The sequence below is a fragment of the Peromyscus leucopus genome, chromosome 22 (assembly GCF_004664715.2).
Source record: "Peromyscus leucopus breed LL Stock chromosome 22, UCI_PerLeu_2.1, whole genome shotgun sequence".
Classification (NCBI taxonomy): Eukaryota; Metazoa; Chordata; class Mammalia; order Rodentia; family Cricetidae; genus Peromyscus; species Peromyscus leucopus.
In genome coordinates this window covers 35,386,935-35,408,089 of record NC_051081.1, presented here as the reverse complement: position 1 = coordinate 35,408,089, position 21,155 = coordinate 35,386,935, and the positions used below count along the sequence as shown (strand labels likewise).

The 21,155-nt window shown below is 50.3% G+C and overlaps 1 protein-coding gene across 1 annotated transcript; it reads right to left on the bottom strand.

Moving 5' to 3' along the window:
- Positions 1–1,779: 1,779 nt before the first annotated feature.
- Positions 1,780–19,964, bottom strand: Fam166c (family with sequence similarity 166 member C). The gene is made up of 4 exons (XM_028875651.2): positions 19,835–19,964; positions 6,150–6,420; positions 4,331–4,443; positions 1,780–2,002 (listed from the first exon to the last, which is right to left on the bottom strand). The coding sequence occupies exons 1-4, from the start codon at positions 19,906–19,908 to the stop codon at positions 1,858–1,860; spliced, it is 603 nt and encodes a 200-aa protein (XP_028731484.1). The 5' UTR covers positions 19,909–19,964; the 3' UTR covers positions 1,780–1,857.
- Between the last annotated feature and the right edge of the window lie 1,191 nt (positions 19,965–21,155).

Below are 21,155 nucleotides of genomic sequence, written 5' to 3'. Positions count from 1 at the left end.
CTGGCTTCTCTGTCTTCCTCCCACGGAGAAGACATCTTGGCCCTGCTTGCCACCCTTGGGCTCTGGGGATGGGACCATGTGTGACCAGCATTTAGGGCTTATTTGCTTTGCTCTTCAGCCAAGTCCTGCAATGAATTTGGCCACTCCAGGGACATTTTGGGGTCCAGCTGGCCAGAGACTCTGGGACACGAGAGAAGCTCATCATGGGAACGTGTGGGAGCTGCCAGATGGCTACCTGCTGGGCACGTGGTTTTCCTCAGCTATGTGGGCCTGAGGGAGGCAGATAATCACTGATGACACAGGAAAGGGTCATTTTTTGTCATAGCGTGCGTTTGCATCTCATCTTTAGGTCCTGACTCACCTGTTCAGAGGCAAGAGGCACCCAATGCTCGGCGAAGTCCCCGGGATCTAATCCAGGAGGGGCTGGAACGGTGTGGAGAGTCCAATGGTGTAGTACACTCCTGAGCTGAGATCTCCTCTCCAGCACCACCTGTGGGGTGGTTCCATCCTACCCTCTGCCCTGTCAAAGTCCCCCAGGGGGTCAGAAGCTGTCATGTTGTGAGAGCAGACTTTGACCCTCCAAGGTCACCTGGGCTTGTGACCTTGACACCCACTCCCTGTGGCCATGATGTTAAGAGTAGTTTAATCCCAGCCCACCCCTCAAGCTCTTCAACAAATAAGCCCCCCCCCCCACGGCGGTGGTGGTGCATGCCTTTAGTCTCAGCACTCGGGAGGCAGAGGCAGGTAGATCTCTGAGTTCGAGGCCAGCCTGGTCTACAGAGTGAGTTCCAGGACAGCCAGGGCTACGTAGAGAAATCCTGTCCCAAAAAACCTTTGAAAAAAAGGAAAGAAAAGAAAAAGGAAGGAAGGAAGGAAGGAAGGAAGGAAGGAAGGAAGGAAGGAAGGAAGGAAGGAAGGAAGAAAAGAGAAGACATACATTCAAGGATAGATACTCAGCCAGCTTCTGCCAGTCCATGCTGAATACACGATGTTCAAAATGGCTTCTTCCCTGAAGAGCCGCCCACCCCACTGCCAGGCCCCTCCGGATCATAAAGACCCCTGCTGTCTCCACATGGGTGTGTGAGAAGCCAGAACCGGGGAGCCCAAAGGACCTGGTTCAAATCTTGTCCGTGCCATTTCCTTACTGTGCCTGCCCGGGCAACTCTCTCAGCATCCTGGAAGTTCCAGGTCTTCGGTGAAGAGGGAGGGTAATGCTGTCCTCACAAGTTATCGTAAGGATCAATTAAATAACGCCAAGGCTCCAGGGAGAATTCCTTCCCGTGTGTGAGAGTCAATTTGATTGGACTAGGAAGCACGTAGGGAGTGAGTGCCGCACGCTTTTGCATGCGTCCATGAGGGTGTTTGCAGAGACAGTTAACCGAGGGTGGAAATCCCACTCCGAATGTGAGCAGCATCATCTCACATGGGCTGGGAGTCCCAGACTGAGTCAAGGGCAAAGGGAAAAGTCAGCTGAGCATCGACAACACCCAGGGCAATTGTTTAGAGAGCCATGACACCCACTTCGAGACAAGGGCGGGTGTTCTCAATTATACTAGTGAACACAGATGTGAGGTCTCCATACCCAAGTGACCCGCCTGGGCGGACGTGAGCCCGACCTTTGTCAGACCCCCTGGCCCCACCTGGCTCAACTTGGGAGCAGCTAGGTGGCCCACAGCAGCTGGACACTGCGTCTTAGTTTGAATCCCTTAGGCTTAGCTCTCCCCAGGCGCTCAGGATACCTTCATGCATGGTGACAGGACCCAAAGGAGAGGCACATGGGAAGGTTGTGGCTGAAGATTTTATTGCAAGCCAGCCAGCCTGGTCAAGCCAAGGCTCCCTGGCATCAGCCACCTGGCTTCAGGCTCTGAACTCGAAGTAGAGGTCCCTCCTCCGCCGCTCCTGTGAGGAGACTCTCTTCCCCGACGGGAAAGTCTGAGAGTGCTTCAGGTAGTCAGGGGACACTCTTAAAAGGTGCCACTTATTCTTCGGGGTGAGAGGAGGCCTGGGGGTGAGGACGGGGCCGTTGTCAGGCAGAGTGCCTCGTGGGGAGGGTAAAGGGTGTTCACCACAGCTGCGTGTGCCCACAATGGCTTTGTGGCCCTGTAGTCACTCAGCAGCGTGGCATCTGCTAAGTCACACGGACTTGGGTGTGGATTCTGGTCCTGTCTCCAGCTGGAAACAAACCCATGTAACAACGAATGGCAGTCATTATTACCCTTTTGGCCTTGTTCTCAATGAAACTCTGCAAACGGAGCACTTAACATAGTGCGAGGCAAGAGTAAACCCTCGACGGTTACAGGAGACGGTGGCTGAGGATGACGGTTCGGTGAAGGTGATGGTGGTGACAGATGGTGATGGTGATGGTGAAGGTAACAGGGGTAATGATGGTCATGGTAGTAACGGTAATTATGATGATAGGTAAGGTGAGGATGGTGACGATAAGGATGATGGGAATGGTGATAATGGTGGTGATGATAGTGTTGATGATGATGATGGTGAAGGTGATGATTGTGATGGTGGTGATGATGGTGATGGTAGTGATGGTGATGATGGTGAAGGTGATGATAGTGTTGATGATGATGATGGTGAAGGTGACGGTGGTGGTAATGGTGATGATGGTGATGATGGTGATGGTGGTGATGATGGTGATGATGGTGATGGTGGTGATTGTGAAGGTGGTCATGATAGTGTTGATGATGGTGAAGGTGACGGTGGTGATGGTGGTAATGATAGTGTTGATGATGATGATGGTGAAGGTGATGATTGTGATATAAGTTGATGATGGTGAAGATGATGATTGTGATGGTGGTGATGATGGTGATGGTAGTGATGATAGTATTGATGATGGTGAAGGTGACAGTGGTGGTAATGGTGATGATAGTGTTGATGATGATGGTGAAGGTGATGGTGATGGTGGTGGTGATAGTGTTGATGATGGTGATGGTGGTGATGATGGTGATGATGGTGATGATGGTGATGGTGGTGATTGTGAAGGTGGTGATGATAGTGTTGATGATGATGGTGAAGGTGATGGTGGTGGTGGAATTCCAAAAAGCCTGAGACTCTCCAGGCTACAGAACTGATCGCTGACCTTCCCTGGGCACTTAGGATTAACTGTCTGTGTCAGGCACGGCACTGTCAACAGAATAGACTACCAGGTGATTTGGCGAAGAAAGAGACACATGGATCCGAAGATTCAAGAAGAACACATCTGGCAAGGTCTCAGGAGACCTGTCCCCAAGGACACACTGGCTGAGATGGCCAACTCAAAGTCTGAGTTGACTGCAGCAGACACGGGTCTCTTCCCACACTGCGTCGCCAACTACCAGGTCACCTGGCTCAGGCTCCCAGAGTCCTCCCTGGACTCAGCTTCCTTACTTACCAACAGACCCACCTATCTTACAGAGAGGCGCTTCTAGAGGCAGCGAGACAATGTCTGCAAACTATGTGGGAACAGTTGCTTTCCCTGAATGCCGAGGCCGGGGCTCTTGAGGTGAGCAGGGGTTAGGAAGGGTTAGAAACCCCAAACCTGCCCACTGACCTCCCAAGAGTCCCTCCCTCTCCAGACAAAGAGAGGTGGGTTGTAAGAGTGGGGTGAGGAACAGGCTTGGAGTCTTGCTGGTCTCTAGCCCAGGCACAAGTCACCATGGTCCCCCAGCCGCAGGCACCAGGAATAAGCTTGTGATCCCTTGGGTGGCAGGAGGGTATGACATTGCCTCACTCACCTTGCAGGGCAAAGGAGGTCTTCCCTGGAGGTGGGCCAAGGAAGTCTCCCAGATAGCCCCAGGCGTGAGGGCTAGAATGTAACATGCTTTCTTACATTTTTTTTTAAAAAAAACTCGGATAGTTGGGTTTTTAAGGTATTTTCAAGTCCTTGGTGCGTGACTAGGTTCTCCTAGAACACCCCAGACTGGGTTCCACAGGAGGGGACGAGGAGGTGGGGGGTGTGGCAAGCGGGTGGGCCCCTCTCTAGTCCATGTAGTGTCCTTTTCAACCACCAGAGGGCAGCAGCAGCTCCAGGTTTGAACTGGTGCACCTCTAAGAAGGGGGCCATTGCCGAGGAAGCTGTGGGCAGGTTCCCACTAGCAAAAGCTGTGGAGCATGCATCAGGTCAGGAAAAACACTTTCTGATTCTGCCCACGCAGGTGCCTGGCATTCTCCCGCCACAAGTGGCTGGGCCTGGGACCCCCTCTGCAGTGCGACTGTCTGCCTCCGCACGCACGTCAGGCACCACACGTTAGGTTGCTAATGGGTTCCGAGGGTCAGGATGAGGAATGAGTGGCCTGTGTGTGTGTGTGTTCACGGTAGAGAGGGAGACAGGGACACTCACAGGTCGGTGGGTAGGGGGTACCGGTCCCGCTCCTTCACAGGCAGCACGAAGTAGGGAACACGGGGCACCGTGCCAGTCTTGTCTTGGTAGTAGTTCCGCTGCTGCTGTACTGCCTGCCGCTCAAAGAACACACAACAGGTTGTTGCCGCATCACCCGCACCCAGCGAGACCCAGGCAGGAGTGGAAAGTCTCCTTTCCCAGGCTCCTGGGAGAGTCCCCGGGGATCCCGAGGACTCATCTCAACGGCTAACCAGCTGTTGCTCTCTACGCCCTCGTTCCTCCTCTGCCTACCAGGTATATTGGTGCCCACACAGCTGTTCTGCTACGGTGAGTAAAAGAGGACCAAGCAACTCTGAGAAGTTCTGAAAGCCCAGCTTAACAGGTGTGTCCCTAGCCGCTGTCCACACAGGCATGCCCTAAGCACACCTACCCAGGTCCACATAAGCATGCCCTGAGCACACCTACCCAGGTCCACACAGGCATGCCCTAAGCACACCTACCCAGGTCCACACAGGCATGCCCTAAGCACACCTACCCAGGTCCACACAGGCATGCCCTAAGCACACCTACCCATGCCCATACAAGCATGCTCTAAGCACACCGCCCTCCACACAATCACTGCCCTAAGCACACCGCTGTCCACACAATCATTGCCCTAAGCACACCGCTGTCCACACAAGCTCAGCTTTTCCTTCACTCCTGGAGCAGGTGTCTGTGTGAGTCGAAACGGAGACAAAGGCTGTCACTGCCACACTGAGATGGCCCCACGGCTTCTCAAATCCTGAGCTTGTCTACTCATCCCGCCCCTGGGGAACTTCCCTCCCTCAGACAGGTCCTTTCTGGCATCAGACAATGGCTGTGTCCCTCCTACCAGGCTGGGGTGTGTGTGTAGGGTGTGTGTGTGTGGGTGGGTGTGGGGGAAAGATGCTGTGAAGAACAGGGCTCCTAGAGCTAGCATGAACCGAACCCCCTTTCCTACCAAGGGAACAAGTCTGTGCAGCATTGGGGTGGACACTTGATGAACCAGAGAAGCAAAAGTACCAGGGGTGTGGCTAGGTCTCCTTCATCTCCAGCTCTTCACCAGACAATTTGGTACAATCTGGGCTAAGAATGACCTGGGGCCCACTCTTAGGGGAATGGGAACTGTGGAGGGTTAGCAGGTACCCAGAAATTTCAGTGGACCCTTTGATTGTGTATGATTTTCCCTGGGATTTGTTGGGAGCCTTTTCTTCAGGTAAGAAGCAAGTACCTTCACGCTGGTTAATTTCATGCCAACTTGATACACGCTAGAGTCATTTGGGAAAGGGGAACCTCAATTGAGAAAATGCCGCCACCAGTTAGTTTGATCTGTAGGCACGCCTTGTGGAGCATTTTCTTGATTGATGATTGATGTAGGAGGGCCCAGGACATTGTGGAGGGGGGGTACTACCTCTGGTAGGTGGTCCTGAGCAGCCACAGGGAGCAAGCCAGTAAGCCACATTCCCCTACGGCTTCTTGTTCTGGTTCCTGTCTCTAGGTTCCTGTCCTGACTTCCTTCGATAACGGAGTATAATATGGAAGTGTAAATGGTGTTTTATCACAGAAATAGAAACTAAGATAGAGCCATAGAGTCAAAAAATTAGAGGGAGCAGAAGAAAGGGGAAGGGGCATCCCTGAAGGTTCCCCAACTGCACTGGCTGTGGACTGAGCAAGACAGAGTCATAGAAACCTCTCGAATATAGGAGATCTCCTCTGGCCCTGAAACTCTGAAAAAGGCAAACCCCCTCCCCAGCCACCCAGGCCTTCCCGGGCTGGGGCTGCAACCCGGCAGGCAGCTCACCTGATAAAAGTTATTGATCTCGAAGTTGCGGCTGCTGTCCAGGTTGGATCGGGTGTAGGTGGGCAGATGCAGAAAGCGGTCCCAGTCCTGGGCCTGGTTGGTCAGCACCAGGGTGGGGTTAGGGGAGAAGATGGTGGGAAAGCGGCCTCCACTGAGGAGTGCATAGCTCTTCTCCAAGGCTGTATTGCGGAGGTCCTGGAAGTACTTGAAGGTGGTGTTGCCGTAAGAGGAGCCAAAGGAGGAAGCCACACTGGGGACATGGCCTTTATACCTGCAGTGACAGCAGGGAGGGGACAGGTGGAGGAAGACACACGACATCCATAGCTAGTTCCCAGACAGGCCCGTGGCAATGGAGGGATCCCGTGTCCCTCTGGCTGTGAAAGGATTTTTTTTTCTTTTTTCTTTTTTCTTTTTTTTTTTTTCCGAGACAGGGTTTCTCTGTGTAGCTTTGTGCCTTTCCTGGAGCTCACTTGGTAGCCCAGGCTGGCCTCGAACTCACAGAGATCCGCCTGCCTCTGCCTCCCGAGTGCTGGGATTAAAGGCGTGCGCCACCAACGCCCGGCGTGAAAGGATTCTTAAAGAGCACTAGCCTGCTTGGAGCTTTGGGGGAAGATCACGTGAACAGGCCTCTGGGCCCCTTCCTTGGCACAGAGGGGTTGACTGGGTGGCTGTCCTCCAGACCATAGACCTCTGAACCTCTCGGGGAGCTTACAGGCCAATCACCCATGCACAGATCCCCCAGCTCTTCAGGGGCCAGCCAGAAGACTCTGGGCTCTGTCTAGCCCCGATCTTCCACTGTCATCTCGTTATAGGGAAGAGAGGAGAGAAGTTGGTGGAACTTGGCAGTGAAATACCGCGGGTGTTTGGTTTTCTATAGCACAGGCCTGCCCAGCTGGGCCTTGTTCCTCCAAACAGAAGTCCCCTAAAGGAGTTGCACCTTCAACTAATTTTTTTTTTCTTCAAGGCTGAGTAGCTGAATAAAACTTCAATGTTTTAATTGAAGAGGTTGGGATTGGAGAGTTGGAATGTTGCAGGTCCAGAGCCTAATCACATTCTGTCTTGGGCTATCTGTGGCCCACAAAACAGCCATTCTTTGCCCACTTTTGTGTCTGACCTAATATCCAGTCACTAATAAGTAAAACCCTTTTGAGTGCATTAATTTAAAACCCTGTTTTCTACCAACCAAGAGGCTAAGTAAGACTGCCACCAGATAGCATGTAGGGACTATAACAGGAAACTTTGCCTCAAGCACCTACTCAGTGGTTCCACCAGTGTATTTTTTTTAATAATTTATTTAATTTTACTTTATGTACATTGGTGTAAGGGTGTCAGATCTTACAAACAGTTGTGAGCTGCTACGTGGGCACTGGAAATTGAGCCAGGGTCCTCTGGAATAGCAGCCAGTGCTCTTAACCACTGAGCCATCTCTCCAGCACCCCGCACTGAGGTATTTTTAAAGTGTCTTGATTTAGGACTCTCTTTGTTTTGTTATTATACAAGCTTCATCGAACTGTTACCACATTGGAATGCAGAATTCACGGTAACTGAACTCTGAGTTCCAGTCTATGGATAACCATCTTTGGCTCTAGAATAAACTCTCTTCTCTCCTTTGAGGTGAGAGTTGGGCTGTTGTTTTTAATTAAAAATTCTTTTTGAAGATGGCATACAAGAGTACTGAATTTCCATCATTTCCATCCCTCCCTCTTCCAACTCCTCATGCTCCTTCTCAAGATAATTGTGGTTTTCAGGTTGACATTGCCATGGCTTCTCAAGATGCTTATTCAAGTGACCCGGGGGCCTTGACCAGGGCTCTGTGCTGCTAAACACCCTTGAACAACTCTTTTGATGCCAAGGAGGCCCAGAAAGAGGAAGAGAAGATGTGAAAGACTTAGGGACCCTTCTGAGACACAGAGCCTTGGCTACACGAGGCTCACAGAGCAAGGCTGCCCAGCACATGTAGGACATGGACCAACGCTTTCCAGTCCACACAGTCACTGTCGCTCTCCATTCCTCATCCTCCAGCATCTGACTGTCCTCCCTGCTGTTAGCGCAGAGCGCACCTCCCCTCCGCCTGGAAATGTCGTTATTGCTTACCCTGTTCTTTGTACCCACTTCCCTGATCATTCTTTTGAGTCTCTTCAGCATTTTCCATTCATCTGAGAGAGAGAGACAGACAGAGAGACAGTACTCTCTAGATAGATAGATGGATAGATGGATGGATGGATGAATGGGTGGGTGGGTGGGTGAGTGGGTGGGTGGATGGATGGGTGAGTGGATGGGTGGGTAGATAGAGAGAGAGAAAGAGAGAGAGAAGACATACATATATGGAGGTCAGAGGTCGATGTTGGGTGGTTCTTCCATTGCTCTCCACCTGAGTTTTTGAGACAGAGTCTCCAACTGAATCCAGAGCTTACCTGGTTGGACTGGCTCACTAGTGAGCACTGTGACCTCTCCAGACTGCCAGTGCTCAAGTTATTGATGTGTTCCGCCACACTTAGATTTTAAACTTTTATGTAGGTGCTGGGCAGCTGGACTCAGACCCTCAATCCACCTCTGTCTTAGTCTTGTTCTACTGCTGTGAAAAGACACCATGAATGAGGCATCTCTTATAAAAGAAAACATTTAATTGGGAGCTTGCTTAGAGTTTCAGAGGCTTAATCCATCATCTTCATGGTGGAGAGCATAGCCCTGGAGGGGTAGCTGTGAGTTACATCCTGATTCATAGGCGGAGAGGAAGAGAGAAACACTGGGCTTTTGAAACCTCAAAGCCCACCCCCAGTGATGCACTTCCTTCAACAAGGCCACACCTCCTAATCCTTCTAATCTTTTCAAACAGTTCCACTTCCTGGTGTCTAAGCATTCAGATATATGAACCTATGGGGGCCATTCTTTTTCAAGCCACCACATTCCACTGTGGCCACCATAGACTTGTAGCCATACCATAATGTAAAATGCATGTAATCTAGCTTCAAAAGTCCCTATAGACTTTCACAGTCTCAACACCGTTTAAAAGTCCAAAGTCCAAATCTCTTCTGAGACTAAGGCAATCGCTTAACTGTAACCTCCTGTAAAATTAAAATCAAAAAGCAGATCACATACTCCCAACATACAATGGCACAGAATATACATTACCATTCCAAAAGGGAGGAAAGGGAGCATAGTGAGGAAATACTGGATCAAAAAGCAAGACCTAAAACCATCTGGGCAAACCCCAAATTCTCCATCTCCATGTCCTGATGTCAAAGTGCTCCCCAGATCTCCAACCTATTTCAACTTTGTTGACTGCAACACACTTTTTTTTCTTTTGCGCTGGTTCCACAACAAATCGACGGCTCTTCTTGGCAGGCATTCCACACCTCTGGCATCTCCAACATCTTGAGGTCTCCAACAAAATCCAGGCTTTACCTTCACAGCTTCACACAATGGCCTCTCTGGACTTCCATGCAGGGACGGCCCTGATGTGCATCTGGCCTCAGCAGCTTTCCTTAGCTGCGGAGGGAGATTCCACAACCCCTTTCCCGTATATTCCCTGGTAAAGCCAGAACTACATGATCAAAGACGCCAAGTTCTTTTGCTTGTAGGCCTGGAACTTGGTCCCTTTGTTCAATTACATATATAGCAGCCTTCTATTGTTGTTGATACATTCCTTCACTGCTTAAACTTTCTGAGTTTGAGGCCAGCTTAGTCTATATAGTAAGACTTCATGTGCTCTACCAGACAGTGAGCTTCTCAGATGCAGGATGGACTTGTGTTCTACATATTTGTGTGCCTGGTTCCTCATACTTGGTCTGGCACATGGTATGTGGGGGCAGGGGGGAACCAAACTGTTTATTAAACAGATAGAATGATGAGCAGATAGAGTATCCACAGCAGTAGTGATGGGCACAGTTGAATCTAGATTAAAAAACACCAGAAGGTCAGTGACCATGTTCTAGGGACTTCCAATACATGCCCTAAGATGACAACCACCATCCATGAGAACTGAGGTCCAGCCACACACCAGGGCAATCCCAGTTAAGCCCTGGTGGTGCAAGAAACTGCAGCTTGTCTGCTTCTACATTCCAGACACCCATCCTGCCTCAAGGGTTCTTTGTCTCCCTAGCCCCCACCCCCCCTTGGGCTGATGCCTCCTTACCAACAGGTGTAGGCCTAGAATTAGGCAGTAATGCATGATTTTCTTCCCTGCATCTTCAGGAAAAAAAATGGCCAGAAAATATATAGAGTGACAAACAGACCTGCTGGCTGCTTTCCATTGTGATCAAAATATTTCAAATCCTTCCAGTTTCTGGTCCTGTTGTTCCCATCAGTGGGCCTGCCTGGGATCTGGTAGTAAGTATGTGCCTGGGTCAGGGCTATGTGTAAAGTGAGTCACAGAGGTGGCCAAGCTAGGAGACTCCATCCCTGGCTTCATGGATCTCTCTCCAGCCCCTTCTCTCTATTCTTTGACTTCATATGCTCTTGATGCTTTTCCATTCACTTCAGAGACCTTTCTTCTGGGTCCTCCTGGACTTCCTGCCAATAGCCTCCTCTGACATAGAAACTGAGGGCTCAGGAGTCTTTGGTGCCCTCTCTGTGAGCCTGTGTGGCCACCTTGGCCACCTCGGCCACCTCCAGAAGACAGAGTCCTCCTCTCTACCATGGCTCACCTCCTGGGTCTGAAGTCTACCTTGCTCAATTCACTGGCAGGTCTCTTATGTTTCTCTCAGCCTCTGCCCTTCCTCCCTGCCATTTTTAATTTCCTCCTCATGTCTGCCCTCTGCCTAAGGATGTGCCCTAGTCTTTTCTGAACTGTGAAGCTCTGTAAGACTTTGCTGCCTCTCACATCCCACCCTTCCTCTTCCTTTATGTCTCCATCTCTCTAAGGAAGGCCATAGAACTTCTGCCTTTGTTCCTTCAACCCTACTTTTGACCTCTCTCAGTCCCACTTCTGTCCCTACCACTGAACCATAAACCTCTTACTGGTTTAATCAAGGCCATCTAGGGCCATCCAATGTCTTCAGCTCACATTGCCTCTCTGCTACATTTGTACCAATGATAATCCCTGTTTGGAAGGAAGCAACTCTGAAAAGCAGAAACAGAGTTCCTGAGAAGTCTCATGCTATAGAGGAAACCTCCTAAAAATATAGCTTCAATAAGCTGCAAAGTCATAACAGGTATGAGAGGGAGGTGTTGCTTCACATTTCCTTAGTCCTAGTGAGGCTAGAGCTCCATGACTCTCTTGCAGCTATGTTGTGGGGGGGGGACAGCTGAAGGTGAGTTGGCTGGGCATGTTGGGTTGCTTGTAGTTTTCTCTCCTTTTCTTTCAAAGGAGAGATGCATGTTTTGTCTCTCCATGCCAGAAATCCCAATTAAATGTTTTCCTTTTAAGAATTGTCATGGTCATGGTGTCTCTTCACAGCAGTAGAAACCCTGAGACACCACGCCAATTTAAAAAAGAAAAGAATGGAGATGGGAAGAAGTGTGGGTTGTAGAGAACATTCTACAGGAAGCATGACCTGAGACTATTACACCAGCCAAGAGGCCAGTCAGTCCTTTCCCAGCACGAAGATGTAGAAAATAAAATCCTCACAGGCTCTCCCTAAAAGAAGTGTTCAGCGACAAAACCCTGCCAAACAAGGGGTGATTCAAAGGAAAAATTAAATTCAGTCAAGCATAGCCTCTGTGAGAATGAGGGCTGGTGATCTTCCAACCTATTCAAGAACAGGACTAGGAATAGCAGCCAGGTGAACACTGCTTGCAGAACAAGGGTGAATGTTATAAAACCTGTCAAGGTAAAAATAACCTGAGCACCCAAAATCGAAAAGTGGGTGGAGGGGAGATGGGAACGTACTAATAATGTCTCCGAACATCAACCCATGCCATCAAAAATGGAAACGCCATCACAAGTACACGACATAATGACTCTCTCAGCCTTTGTTGGCTTTTAGTCGCTCTCTTCCTGCCCACCCCCATCCCCACGCACCCAAGGATCTTAGAGGGGTATCTTTTTCTGATGAGTTGACATTTATCTAAAGTCTGCCTAGTCTTCCCTTTTATTTCAGTTTCTTTCTCTTCCATCCTAGTGAGATTAAATTTCACACTTAAACTTCAAACTTTCATTTTGAAATAGCAAATAAGGTCTGATTGTTTTTTTTTTTTTTACAACATCGATTTTATGTGACTTCACATCTGTCCTTCATCTGGCCCTTTTTTCAGACCTAAGGTAGGGTTCACCAAATGGTAACTTTGGGTGTTGGACTTGGGAAGACCTACTGCTTTCATTTTTTTTTGTATATGCATCTGAGAGAGAGAGACAGAGACAGAGACAGAGAGACAGAGAGAGACAGAGACAGAGAGAGACAGAGAGAGAGAGACAGACAGATAGACAGACAGAGACAGAGCTAGAAGGACAGAGAGAGGTTGAAAGTTGCCTTTCTGGGACCCCACTGTGTGGTGGCACAATGCTACAGAACAGAGACGTAAGCTTTGACTCTCAGGCAGAAGTCATAGTGACATGAGGTTGTGTCCTGTCTGCCATGCCATGTAGGCAACCAGCAAGGACCAGCTCCAGACCAAGCTGGACCGCCGTTAAGGTTCTCATGAAAGGCCAGGAGGGAAGGCCCACTCCGTGGGTGGGTAGTGGCAGAGTTTCCTCTGGGAGACAGAGAAGGGCTTGGCTTGGGATTGGAGAGGTCTGGTGGAGAGTCAGCTCTAGTCATGGGTATTACACCCATGGTCCTCTCTTCAAAGATTGGCTTCTTTGGGGAGACCTCACCATGAAAGACTTCCATCTCCTATGCCCTGATGATGCCTGGCTCCATCTCCGGCCCCAGCTATTCCGCTTACAGATGCTCAGACTCTGCTCGCCCGCTTCCCCTTCTGCCCAGTGTTATAATGCTGCCCTTGCTAACACCGCCCCACCCAGCCAACAGTGGTCTGCCGCTTCTTCCCCAATACCCTGCACACAGACCTCCCTCAATTCTCTTCATATGCTCCCCAAATCCTCTCTGCCTTCCTCTCTCCCACAACTCTGCTCACCAGGACAACCTCCATTCTCCTAGAGTCTTTCCTCAACTGAGTCCCACCCCCTCACCCCCACCATCCCTTCCCCCAACACCACCGTATCCCGCGTCCAGGTCAGAGTCATCTTCCTCACATTGCCCACTCCCCTCTAGACACCCGGGTCTAGCAGAGGCACACACAGTGTCGCGCCCTAAGCCTCTGAGGTCTTCAGTAGCTCCTCGGTCTGGAGGCCTGAACTTCCGCCCTCAGGGGACTCGCCTTCTACTCACTTGGGAAGAGCCGGTCCTCTGAGTTGCCTCCCTGACCTCACCCTGTACCTCACACGGGTGTTTGCTATTGCGATTTTTCATCCTTACATTCAGACCCAAGTCCACACAAATCCTGGGGAGTGTTTTGTTTTGTCAACTTGACACAGAGTCATCTGGGGAGAGGGAACTTCAGCTGAGAAAAACGCCTCCATCAGATTGCCTGTAGGCAAGTCCATGGGGGTATTTTTTTTTTTAAACGGGTGATATGGGAGGTGCCACTCAAGACAGGTCATTCTGGGTCATATGAGAATGCAGGCTGAGCAAGCTATAGGGAGCAAGCCAGTAAGCAGCTCCCTTCATGGTCCTTGCTTCAGTCCCTGCCTCCAGGTTCCTGCCCTGCTTGAGTTCCCACCTTGGCCTCAATGATGGACTGTGATTAGATATGTAAGGCAAAAAAACCCTTTTCTCCTCAAGCTGGCTCTGGTCAGTGTCTTATCACAGCAATAGAAAGTGAACGAAGACAGCCTGTGTCTACTCTGTGTTCTTCCCAAGCCCCAGACCCAGCACTTAATACATGCTCATGGGAGGAGCAAGCAGTCCGGATCGCTGGCAGCACAGTGTCTCTGGCCCGTCTTAAAGGGAGTTCAGATTTCCAGGGCGCATGAAGAATCCCACCCACAAGGAAGAGCTGTGGAGATGAGACTTGCCCTTGGGAGTCTTCTCTTCACCACCCCCAAGCTCCTGCCATGCTCCTCCTCTGCTCCCTGCCTCCCACCCTCTCTGAATGCCAAGGGATTTGCATCCCAATAGAATAGAAGCCCCCTCCTCCGCAACTGTTCAGTTCTGCCTGGCTTCCCGGCTGAATTCGCAGCTCTGCCAGGTGCATGTGTGTGCACACGCTTTCTCATTATTTGGCACTCAGAGGACTCAGCAAGAAGCTAGGCGCAGGTCCCTTGGCGGCACCTGGATGTGTGGGCCTTCGGCGGACCCCATAGGGCTCCATACTAGAACCTTCTGCTGCCCTGTTTTTGTTGGCCCTGTGACAGGGGAATGGCAGGTTTTAAAACTGAGCGTTGAGCGGTGGCACGAGCTCATCTCCTCCCCCACCCCCTCTTCCTGTCCTTGTCCATTCATCTGCCCCCATGTTTCTCCATCTACCTGCACACACACACAAGCCAGGAGATGCCAAGCCGGGCTCCTGGGCCAAGACCACAAATGGATTCAAAGGCCCATTGTGGATCACTGTGTGTGCAGGGAGCAATCCCATCCCTGCCTCTTAAGAGCACTGGCTGGCCCCATAGCTGACATTAAAATTAATTACCATGAGCATCAGGGATCCCTTGAGCAGCCTTATTAACTAATTAACTTGCTACATTCGGCGTGTTCCCATTCCACGCACAGCCTCTTCTCTGCCGTACCTTCCACTGAGGACGGAGCGAGCTGATGGCATCCTCCTACCCCACCCCAGCCCTTGGCAGACCCTGTGAGGGCTCCCCACTGCCTAGGGTGAGCTTTTGGGGGAGGGTGTCTCTACCTGTGGGGCTGTGTGAGGGATCTTATCAACCTTGTTCTTAACTTTCCTATTGAAGCTTTCTCACTCCAGCCAATTAGACTGCTGCTTTGAAAATACAGAACCTCCAGCCCTTGCTTCTGCTCAAGCCCTCCCTCCACCCAGAGGGCTCCCTCCCTCCTTCCCTCTGTGATCCTGTCTGCCATTCCAGTTGATGTTAAGTATACTCTTTTTCTTAAACAGTGTGGTGTATTGAACCTAGGGCCTCATACATGCTAGGCAAGTAAGCTAAATTCCCAACCCGGGTACTCTCCTTCCCAGGAAGCCTCTACTGATGAATTCCTAGGCCCTGCTCACCCCCTGTTGTCTCTTCATTGACCTGGTCACATTCTGTTGTATTTGAAATGATCTGAACCCTTGGAATATTCTTCCTACTGCTTCTGTCTGTGCTCCTACCGTTCCCACCCAGCAGATGCTCTCTAAGTGTTTATCGGGTTGAGTTGACAAGTGGAGGCTGGCTTTGAAGAGCCCATCTTTCTCTAGGAAAGGAGGAGAATCTCTAATATGTAGCCTGGGTTTCCAGGCTCCTGACGCTCTCTTCTCAGGGGCTTCTTAGTGCCCCCAGCTTGTGTGAGAGGCACCAGTTACCTAAGAACCACCCCAACTCAGTTTTAGGGCTGAAATCTGAGGAGGAGATAGCCCTGCGGCAGAGGTTCGGGAACCACACTGGGAAGAAAGTAAATGGCTTTGCCAGAGGACCCCAGCAAATGAGAACAGGATCCTCTGAGGAGGAGAGCACTAGATGGGACTTCCTGCAGGGCAGAGTCTAGAGGAGGAGACGGGGTTTCTAGAGTCTGATGTCTGCTTGAATGCCCCCTGCTCAGGCAGCTGGGATGAGACTCGCAGAAGGTAGCTGCCCGCTGGCCTTCGTCAGACCCTGCAGCCTAAGGCTGAGCTGTCAGAAGTACAGACAGGAAGGTTGCACCCTGGGAGAATCCTTTTAAAGGATGCTTAGGCTGGTGCCTGCTCCATCACAAAGGTCCTCCACACTGGAATCACCCAGGAGGGCTGAAAAACCTCATCCTCAAGCTTAGCCCAACCAATAGCGTCAGAACCTCTAGGTGTGGCCCACAGAGGGACACAAACCAAAGCTCTGAGATCTAACACCGATGCCCACATCAGTTGAGACAGCCTTTGGTTCATACTCCACCATGGACTGGCCCATCTTGGAGGCTGCACCTCCATGTGCTAGGCCTGCCCTGAGCCCTGGCCAACCCCATCCCCTCTGCCCCACCTCCTCAGATGAGGGAATGGTTTGCTGGTGGTCCTCGCTTGATCTGGCCTCAAAAGAGTGGTTGCTAAAACTTCAGAAATCTGTTTAAAAGGTGTTTAAAAGGCTAGTATTAAAAAACAAATGAATAAATAGCTAGTGTAAAAAAATTGAGTTACTTAAAGTTGTAATTAAACAAATGGTATGAAAAACTAAGATAATAAGTGTGCAAATAATCACCAGGTATTCAACTCTCTCTACTCACTTTCTTCCTATACATATGTATTTATGATAAAGTTTAACTTATAAATTGTGCATAACCATAGATTAGCAATAACTAATGGTATAATGGGACAATTACAATAATATAGTAATAAAAATTATTTAAAGCTTATGAATTACTTGCCTCTGGAAGTTTCTATTCTTATTTGCATACTGAGGTTGACTTTGGGTAACTGAAATTGCTGAAAACCGACAACCTATGTAGCGATGTATCACCACATCCCTTCTTAGCTTTAGAAGATGCTGACATCTCGAAACTAAGCTACCGCTGGAGGGTTTCTGACACAGATCCAGGTGAATGCTACAAATCCATGCTTTCTCCTCTGGAGTGAACTTCAAGACGCAGGCTGGGCATGAATGAATGTACAGAGAGCTAGAAGTGTGAATGGAGGTAGAGAGCCAGGGAAGGCGTCACCCACACCTGATCTGCAGGCAGAGGGCAGACTCCCACAGGAGCTAGTCTTATCCATCCCTTAAACAGGCTTATGATCCCCAGGGCCTTGGACCCAAGAGTTCTTTACCCAGTATAGTGTGGCACCTAAGCCAGGTACGGACAGATAGTATCTACAATCTATAGAAGTTGTCTGGACAATGTGCCACTTAGGAACAGCAAGAAACAAAACAGGCCATTTTAGCAGCCATCCGAACGCTGTTATCACCACCACCACCACCACCACCACCACCATCATCATCACTATCACTATCATCCTCCTCATCTGGTGCTGTCCACTGCTTTGAGCTTCAGGCTTTGAGCACAGTAGTATTCTAACAGTAATAGATCACATCTACCAAGTGGGGGGCTTTGTGCATATTGGCTGATTGACTTTCTTTTAACTTGCATGTGTTGTCTTCATTCAATAGATAAGGTAAGTAGAACAGAGTGGGGCTAAAGAGCTTCCCCAAGGTAATGAAGTGATGAGACCCCAGTTCAAATCCAGGCAGGCTGGCTCCAGCATCTGTCTCTCACCGTCTACTCTGTTCCCCTCCCTGCCCAGGAAAGGGGACCCGTGATGGGTTCCATGAAGGTTCAGGGTAGATACTGGGATAAAGCAGAATATTAAGGCCATGAGGGCATGTGGAGTGGACCTGGGCAAGATTCTCATTCCCCCTCTTGGTTGTTTTGAAGACTTTTTTATGTATTAATTTGGGGGGGGGACGGTGCCGTATGTGCCATGGCCTGCGTGGGGAGGTCAGAGGATAACTTTCAGAAGTGGGTTCTCTTCTCTTTCCACCATGTGGGTCCCAGGTATTGAACTTGGGTCGTCAAGTTCCTCTACCTGCTGAACCATCACATTGGGCCATGGAGACCTTTTTACAGAGGGGGCTTGAAAAGGACATATCACACTGTGAACACGGCACCTACTTGGGGAGTTTTGGTGTTACTGCCAGGCACCAGAGACCTGACTCCATCCCAGCTCTTACAGTCACCAGAAGGATCATGAATAGACCCCCGTGGCCTCCATGCCCATATCTGAAAGAGCAAGGAGGTGGGCTGTGAGAGCTGTGTGGTCCTAACCAACCCAATATTCTCTGCCTGTGGATAAAACTACAAAGGAGGTGATTTGAGTGTCAGGAGAGACTGGCTGTTCTTTAGAATCTGTGATTAACGTTTGAAAAAGAACAGAAAAAAATAATAATTATCCAAGCGAGGTAGGGAATCCTGGATTTCTTTCATTAAGTTAGCGGAATTGCCAGGGAGGTGTAGAAACACCAGATGTCTTGATTCATTCCTTGTTGATGGGGACCTTTAAGGAAAGCATCTCTCTCCCAGAAAGATCTTAACAAGAAAGCAGAAGACGTGGGCCCAGCTGCCCAGCCTAATCCAGGCCAGTAAAGCCTCCTTTATGGCCCATTCGTCATTACTATTCCTAAAGGCATCATGGGGTAGGATGCGGCACTCAGTGGAACTGGAGACAAGTGGGAGGTTTAGAGAGACGCTGTGGGCGCTGCCCTGAGATCACAGCTCCCATAGCTTCCAGAGTGAGGGAATTGTGGGACAGGGCTGCAGACACACCAGGCCTTGCTCTGTAGGCCGTAAGGAACCAAGGGGTCTGACAGCAGAGGCTCTTGCAATAAAAAGCCTGTGGGGGCTTCAGTGTATCAAGCCAATATAATAAATATAAATAAAATATCAGTGTATCAAGCCAAACCTCATGACAGACCCCCAGAATATGGCGAAAACACTGCTAGCCGTGGCCACAGAGATGAATTTGAACTAAATCTTAAGTATTGACATGAGATCCAGGCCTGGAGCCACAGACTTCTAATGCCAGCACTTGGGGGAGCCGAGGCAGGAGCAGTCCAAGGACAGCCTAGCCTACCGCGGAGCTCAAAATCTTAGACCCTGTCTCAAAATCTAAATAGAAGACTGGGGCCCCTCAAGGGCAATCTCTCCCCATTTGTCTCTATTTCCCCCAGGACCCCCTAACACCCGGCAATGCCCCAGGAGCACTCAACTTCTTTTCCAAGTGAAGAATGAGTGAATTGGCAAGCCCCCAGGCAAGCTGATCCCACACTCCCGGCTTGCCTTTGGGAAGCTTTTGTACAACCAGCTCTGTCTGGTGGCGACCAAAGCAGCTTTTGAGCTGACTGAACACTAGAGGAAGGTCCCGTCCACAGACAGGCCGGATGGAAACTAAAGCCCCATCCTCCGGTTGCAGCTACTTCAGTGTGTATTGTTTCTGAAAATCATGGTAACACAACGGCCCCTCCATGCCTTGCGGCTTCTGCTGGAAAAAAAAAAAACCTCAAACGTTAGGCAAAATATACTGTGTTCTGTTGAGGCTGGTGGTTTTCACTTTGCAGTCTGTTCAGTGTGCAGAAGAGAGTATGTGTAAAAATCAGGTGGAGAGTGTACTCTACCAACTGTCAAATACTGCCCTGCCAGATTCTGCCAGCCATGCCCACCCAGCCCCAGTTCCTCCTTCAATCCATAAATACTCATATTCCTGGAAAATCCAGCGTGCTCCCATGCTCCCCCTCACATTATTTCCTCTGTGAGCCAGGCTGCTGCTTCAAACACACACACACACACACACACACACACACACACAAAAAAAAAAAAAAAAAAAAAAAAAAAAAAAAAAAAAACTCCTCCTTCTCCCTCACTCTGGCCCCATCCACAGCAGATGGCATCATCCTGGGCTGATTCTCAACCATCAACTTCTCCAGCCTCATCACCTGCCACTGCCTGTCGTTATAATAGAAAAGCCGTGAAACCCAAGAAGGAAAAAAATTGGCCAGGTGGGTTTCCTTGAAGTCTCCCCCAGATTGGGAGGGCCAGGGGCCTCGGCATCCTGGTAGGTGTGTGTAGTAGGGAAGAGGAGAGCCCTGACCTGTAGGTTCAGGTGTGCCAGGGTGCCTGGCAGCTTACCCGGGCATGAGAGCGGGGGGCACGAAGGCGGCATTGAATTCGGTCATTAGTGTGCCCGCGCTACGGGAGGCCATGGTGGGGGTGCTGTGAGCCCGGCGCTGTGGCTCGGCTCAGCCCTATGGTAAACAGCCAGCTGGTCACCCGGCAACCACATGCCTGGCAACCCGAGTTCGTTCTGGGACAGTGAGTCCTCTTTGCAGTGTGCTCCCTAGACCGCCTCCCTCGCGGGCCTGAGAAGATGCCCCCTACCCGCACCCCTACCAATGTACTCTGTTGGCTCCGCCAAGTCTCCCTGGGTCTCCAGCCTACGTGTTCATATCTATGGAGTTCACTTAGGGTGCGGAAGCGGCTCTCGGCGATCCAGTTTGGACCACTAGGACGCCCAGAGCTCCTCCATCCTTGGAGCTCCGGAAGGGGCTCCATGATGTGTGGTTTCCCAGTCCGGTCGTTTCGATGTCCCTCCTTCATGTCTTCATTATCCTCTCCTCTCTCCTGTTGAACTTCCTTTTCCCACCTTCCTCAGAAAGAGTGAGCTGTGTTTGATGATTTGCACCTGTTAAGTTCACCTTCAGAGGCTGAGGCAGGAGGATTGCTAGTTTTGAGGATCGCCTGGGCGACTTGGTGAGACACTTCCAGGAGCAGAGGTGGGGCAGGGGGAGGGGAAGGAGGGTGTGCATGTTATAGTTTGAGTCTAGAATGTCCCTCACAGGCTCCTGTTTTGAGCCTTGCTCCTCGGGTGGGTATGACTTTTTAGACAAAGATTCCTGTAGGAGACGGTCCCTGGCTGGAGTGAGTGGGTTACTAGGGGCCACCCTTGGAAAGTTATGCCTCGGCCCCTGGTTCTGGCCCCACTCGGTTTTCTGATCGCTGAGATGAACGGGGCTGCTCTTCCATGCCTCTCCACTGAGCTAGATTGAAACTGCTGTCTAAAATAGAGCCCGGCTCCGGTCGGTCGTTTTAGTCCATTATTTTATTAGGGTGATGTGGAAGTAGGTAATGAAGTGTGTGGTTTAGATTTGTCTCAAGTGCCACAGTTCATTCTGCACAGGAGTCTTCAGGGGTGGGTTTCCCTCCAGCCACCAAAGCCCTGAAGTCTGCATAAGATTTGCTTTTCACAAACCGCCTACCCTCCATGAGGCTTTTCCACTTGTAGGCAAATCCGGGTCCTATCAAGTAGCCTGTCCATATTAACCATCACGACGTCCGTCTCTTCTTCCATATCAGCCTGGGAGAAGTGTCATCTGTACAACTGGACTCTGTAAATGGCAGCTGATGAAGACCACAGACATTAATGAACTCACAGGATGCCGCTGCAACCAGA